The sequence below is a fragment of the Sapajus apella genome, unplaced genomic scaffold, assembly GCF_009761245.1.
Source record: "Sapajus apella isolate SASKATOON/1434 unplaced genomic scaffold, GSC_monkey_1.0 scaffold12, whole genome shotgun sequence".
Lineage (NCBI taxonomy): Eukaryota > Metazoa > Chordata > Mammalia > Primates > Cebidae > Sapajus > Sapajus apella.
Window position 1 is genome coordinate 31993658 of NW_022436952.1, and position 6000 is coordinate 31999657.

General features: G+C 43.9%; 1 protein-coding gene across 3 annotated transcripts; it reads left to right on the forward strand.

Moving 5' to 3' along the window:
• The first annotated feature begins 3437 nt into the window (after window positions 1-3437).
• Window positions 3438-5536, forward strand: LOC116553378 (C-C motif chemokine 4-like). Of its 3 annotated transcripts, none has more exons than XM_032280833.1 (3): window positions 3438-3869; window positions 4431-4545; window positions 5139-5536. In XM_032280833.1, the coding sequence occupies exons 1-3, from the start codon at window positions 3794-3796 to the stop codon at window positions 5224-5226; spliced, it is 279 nt and encodes a 92-aa protein (XP_032136724.1). In that variant the 5' UTR covers window positions 3438-3793; the 3' UTR covers window positions 5227-5536. The 3 variants fall into 3 exon arrangements, with proteins under 3 accessions (XP_032136724.1, XP_032136726.1, XP_032136725.1); XM_032280835.1 differs by having other exon boundaries at window positions 4960-5267; XM_032280834.1 differs by having other exon boundaries at window positions 4970-5267.
• The last annotated feature ends 464 nt before the right edge of the window (window positions 5537-6000 follow it).

A 6000-nucleotide genomic window follows, 5' to 3' on the forward strand; every position in this document is an offset into this window, starting at 1 on the left:
TCCTCCGACAGGACACTTAGCTTATTCCACCTCTTGGGATAGTTATTTCTGTCACTGTCAATGCCGACACTAGATATGGAACTCTTCAAAGGCAGGGATGGGGCTTCATTCAGCTGTCTGCCCTGACAAACAGCAGATGGTTAGTACATTGGGTTGAATCAAAATGTCATAGGTAATGAAGTCTGTGTGGATACAGAGAACATGAGACACATTCTGCTTCCCTTAAAGTAAGGTCCCTGATGCATGAAGATGAAACTGCACCAACCAGCAAAGACCAGGAGAGGTACTAACACACGTGCTATCAGGGAACACGGAATGTTATAGCCAGGGGTGAGGATCTTGGAGCAGATCAGAACATTTCAAGCAAGAGCTGTGCAAAGAAAAGGGGATGACAGAGAGAACAGAGGAGAGAAGTGCAGCTTGTGTGTGTGTGTCAGGGAGTGAGGGAGAGTGCTGGGGTAGGACGAGCTTGTACTTTAATGACCCTGTAGTACCTGTGATGCTGCTCCAACCCTCCTATGGCTCCCAGATGCTGTAGGTCCCTTTTGTTCTTGACTTGTATTTTAGGTTCAGGAGTACATGTGCAGGTTTGTTATATAGGTAAATTTTGTGTTGTGGGGGTTTGGTGTACAGATTATTTCATCACCCAGGTAATAAGCATAGTATCCAATGAGTAGTTTTTTTTATCCTAGCGCTCCTCCCACCCTTCACCCTTGAGTAAGCCCTATGCCTGCTGTTCCTTTCATTTGCGTCCATGTGTACTCAATGTTTAGCTTCCACTTATAAGTGAGAACATGCAGTATTTGGTTTTCTGTTCCTGTGGTAGTTCGCTTAGGATAATGGCCTCCAGCTCCATCATGTTGCTGTAAAGGGCATGATCTCATTCTTTTTCGTGACTGAGACGTATTCCATAGTGTATATAGACCACATTTTCTTTATCCAGTCTACCATTGATGGGTATTTAGGTAGATTCCATGTCTTTGCTGTTGTAAATAGTGTTGTGATGAACATACCTGTGCACATGTCTTTATGGTAGAATGATTTATATTCCTTTGGGTATATACCCAATAGTGGGATTGCTGGGTTGAATGGTAATTCTGTTTTAAGTTCTTTGAGAAATCGCCAAACTGCTTCCCACAATGGCTGAGCTAATTTACATTACCACTAGCAGTGTATAAGTGTTCCTTTTCTCTGCCACCTCATCAGCATCTTCTGTTATTTTTTGACTTTTTAAAAGTAGCCAGCCTGACTGGTGTGAGATGGTATCTCACTGTGGTTTTAATTTGCATTTCTCTAATGATGGGTGATATTGAGCAGTTTTTGCATGTTTCTTGGCCGCGTGTATGTCTTCTTTTGAAATGTGTCTGTTTATGTTATTGCCCACTTTTTAATGGAGTTGTTTGTTTTTTGCTTGTATATTTGTTTAAGTTCCTTATAGATTCTGGATATTAGACCTTTGTCAGATGCATAGTTTGTAAATATTTTCTCTCATTCTGTAAGTTATCTCTTTTCTCTGCTGATAATATCTTTTGCTGTGCAGAAGCACTTTAGTTTAATTAGATCCCATGTGTCAGTTTTTGGTTTTGTTGCAATTTGCTTTTGGCATCTTCATCATGAAATCTCTGCCAGATCTTATGTCCAGAATGGTACTGTCTAGGCTATCTTACAGGTTATCATATTTTTATAGTTTTATAGTTTTAGGTTTTACATTTAGGTCTTTAATCAATCTTGAGTTGATTTTTATATATGATGTAAGGAAGGGGTCCAGTTTCAATCTTTTGCATATGGCTAGTCAGTTATCCCAGTACCATTTGTGGAATTGGAAGTCCTTTTCCTATTGCTTGTTTTTGTTAACTTTGTCAAAGATCAGATGGTTACAGGTATGCAGCATTATTTTCTGAGCCTCTATTTTGTTCTATTTGTCTATGTGTCTGTTTTTGTACAGTACCATGCTGTTTTGGTTACTGTATCCCTGTAGTATAGTTTGAAGTCATGGCTCCCTCTTTTTACTCTTCTTTTTTTCTCTCAGAGAAGAGCAGGTAACAATGTGGGGTTAGGAATGAGCATCTGGGTGAGAATAGTAGAGCTAAAGGCTGATAGACATCTTGATCCAATTATCCTCATTCCCTTCATTTGCCCAACTTCACACACTTCTGTATTCAGGGTCTTTGTAAGCTTCACCTTCTGTACAGGTGCCTAGTAGCTGTCAAACCAGTCAGGGCTTAACATGAACATGGGCATTCCCTATGGACTGGCTGGGATGCACTCACATCCTTAGATTACACATTTTGTCTGTAACATAGATAAACTCATTACTAGGTATACAAGTCTGTTTTGTTTTGTTTTGCTTTGCTTTGCTTTGCTTTTGAGACAGGGTCTTGTTCTGTCATCCAAGCTGGAGTGCAGTGGCACAATCACCACTCACTGCAGCCTGGACTTTCCTGGGGTTGATCCTCTCACCTTAGCCTCCTGAGAAACTGGGACTACAGGTATGCATCACCACTCCCAGCTAAATTTTTTTTCGGTATTTTTTTTTGTAGAGACAGGGCTTTACCATGTTGCCCAGGCTGGTCTCAAACTTCTGGGCTCAAGCAATCCACCTGCTTTGGCCTCCCAAAGTGCTTGGAATACAGGTGTGAGCCACTGCACCCAGCTCAATTCTGTTCTTATACTAGAAGAACATTCTGTATCTGGGCCTTCTAAACTTGATTCTTACTGGTTTCTTTGAACTGTTCTTTTATTGGTCCAAGAAAATATCCTGAACTCTTTATTTCTCCTCCATTCCCTCCTTATTCTAGGACAGACTAGCCCAATCCCTTTCCTGAATTAAGTCCGAATACAATCAGCCTTTGAGTGTGGAATCGCTCCTAGCAGTCTATCCGTCAACAGTTTCTTTGTGGCCACACTATGTTTATTCTGGAGACTACAGCGTGGAAAGAAAACGGACTTTGGAGTGAGATGAATCTTGATTCAAATGTTGGCAGTGCCACTCATCAGCTGTGTGGCATTGAGAGCATCAGTGGACCACTCTCTGATCCTCAATTGCCTTATCTATAAAATGAGATTACACACCCCTGCTCAGGGTTATAGTAGGATTAGATATAATATGCGTAAGACAGCTTTCCCAGTGCCTGGCATTGATAAGTGTCCAATAAGAAGTTCCAAATGTTCCTGAGTCACTCTACTGGGTCCCTCTGCATATCTAATGCTGGACTCTTCATGCCCAAGGAAACATACAGGGCACAAAAGTCAGTGGCACTCAGCTCAGCAGAAGAAGGCACAAGAAGGGTACGGGGGAGTCCTGGCTCCCCCTTTGTTCTTAGAGCCAAGCTAGTGGCAAGCCTGGGAAGACTGACGTGAACCCTCCAGCTTCTGGGGGTGCCAACCACCAAGAGCAGCACAGTTCTTGTCTATAAGCCACTTGCAGCAAGTGTGAACATTTCATCTTTTCCCCTGGGGTTTGCAACTCTCTCCCCAGTCTCGGTCACTGCCTTTGGTTGTACCACTTCCCTCTTCTCCTCCCCTGCACCTCCCTCATCTTTCCTCTATGATGACATCGCCCTGGGGAAGAGAAGCTGAGAGGAACTCATCGCTCAGCTAGCTTCAGGAGCCATGACATCATCTCTACCATGGAAATTCCATTCACTGTCCTGTGCCCCCACATTTGTCCCAGGCCTCGGAGTCCCTATAAAGAGAGGTTCCCAACTCAGTATCAGCACAGGGCACAGCTGGGTTCTAAAGCTTCTGAGTTCTGCAGCCTCACCTCTGAGAAAACCTCTCTTTCACCAATACCATGAAGCTCTGCATGACTGTCCTGTCTCTCCTCGTGCTAGTAGCTGCCTTCTGCTCTCCAGCGCTCTCAGCACCAAGTAAGTCTGCTTTTGCAGTGGCTATTTCTAGAGCCAAGTTGTAGGCAAAGTGTTTTCTTCTAGTTGTGGCTGGTCAAACAGTGGGATCTGGGGATGGGATAAAAGACAGCTAGGACAATTGTCACATAGTCTGCTGCCAGATGTAGAGTCTAGTAGGTATTCATCAACATTCAAGTTCCTGTTTTATTAAGAATTAGCAAAGAGTAGAAGAAAAGGATGGGCTGGAAGTCAGACTGTTAAATTGGCTCTGCCTCTAATTACTTGTTCAAGCAAGCCCCTGTCCCTCTCTGTGCCTCAATTTCCCCATCTGTCATAGAAAGGGAGTGAGATGTGTTCTGAGACTGAATCCAGTTCCAATCTTCTAGATTTCTTTCTTGTCCTTCTCTGAAGATCCACTATTCAGAATAAGACTCCTGCTTAGGTTAGGTGGGAATGGATACAAGGAACCATATTTGAGGTTCTGGTAGCTTCACAGAGATGCTCAATGAAGAAGCAAAATTAAAAGCCAAAATAAACAGCTCCCAAGTGCAGTGTTGATCTCACTCCGGCCTTTCCTTTCAGTGGGCTCAGACCCTCCCACCGCCTGCTGCTTTTCTTACACCGTGAGAAAGCTTCCTCGCAACTTTGTGGTAGATTACTTCGAGACCAGCAGCCTCTGCTCCCAGCCAGCTGTGGTGTGAGTATCAACCCCTGTGCTATTCTGGGAGTCAAGGGTAAGGGCTGGATTTTAAAAGGGGGTCTGTTTCAGGGAGTGGGTGACTGAGCAGTGGGGAGGCAGCTCTCAGGTCTGAAGCCTTCCCTGAGAGCAATGAGGACACAGGTCATGAACTCACTTTTCAAGTGCTGAAGGCAGCTGGGTGGGAGCCAAGAGAGAAGGGGGTTCCTAGGGAGGAATTTATCCAGAGGACAGGAGAGCAGGGGAAGTGAGAAAAGTCACATGAGATATGGACCGATTTCTTAAACCATGCTAGAAAGACATGTGGAAAAGTCACTGCCAGGCTGACAGGGAATGGGGAGATCTATTCATATTGATTGCAATGCCCACTGGTTCCTAATCTGGGCAACCCCTGGGGCCCAAAGTTAAATCCAGTGGGTGGAAGTTACAGGGAGTCTGGTTCCAGTGCTGCCCCAGGAAGGATCCCATCCATCAGAGCTGCCCTGCATGGACCATGGTCAGGCAGAGGAAGATGCCTACCACAGGCAAGGGATAAAGCCAGATGACCTCAAAGCTTCCATGGGATTCTAATCTGTCCACTCCTTGTTCTACAGATTCCAAACCAAAAGAGGCAAGCAAGTCTGTGCCGACCCCAGTGAGACCTGGGTCCAGGAGTACGTGTATGACCTGGAACTGAACTGAGCTGCTCTGGGCTCAGAGACAGGAAGTCCTCAGGGAAGGTCACCTGAGCCTGGATGCTTCTCCGTGAGACGCATCTTCTCCATACTCACGACTCCTCTCCGCAGCTCCTGTTCCTTCTCTTAATTTAATCTTTGTTATGTGCTGTTTTATTGTATTAGGTATTATTTCCATTATTTATATTGTTTAGCCAAAGGATAAGTGTCCCCTATGGGGAAGGTCCACTGTCACAGTTTCTTTGCTGTTGCAAATACATGGTTAACACAGTTGATTCCCTGTGTTTTCATAATAAAACTTTAAAATAAAATGCAGACAGTTTCTTTGTGATTTTAATTTGATTTCGGAGTAAAAGGAATTGCCTGGTACTATTGGGAGGGACAAAGTAGTTTCTCAAAACAGTAAAAATGAGGAATTGCTGAGTCTTTAATATGAGCTCTGGGCTGAATACTCTTAATACATGATCTCACTGCATACTTTCAACAAAGGTTTCAACACCCTTATGAAGGAGGGACTGGGTGGAGTGACTTGCTGAGGCTTGTAGGTCTACTTGGGGAATGTCATGAAAGAATCCTCCCAAAAATGATAGCTTGATAATAAAGGTTATCATTTCAACATCTTGAGGGGAAGTCGCAACAGAGTAAGCAACACAGCAAAGGGGAAAGAAGAGTGAGAAAAATGACTTCATCATCTTATTATCAGCATAACTTTGGGAAAGTCACTTTGCCTTATTAGACCTCGATGTACACACCTGTGAAATGGGGATAATATTAAACACTT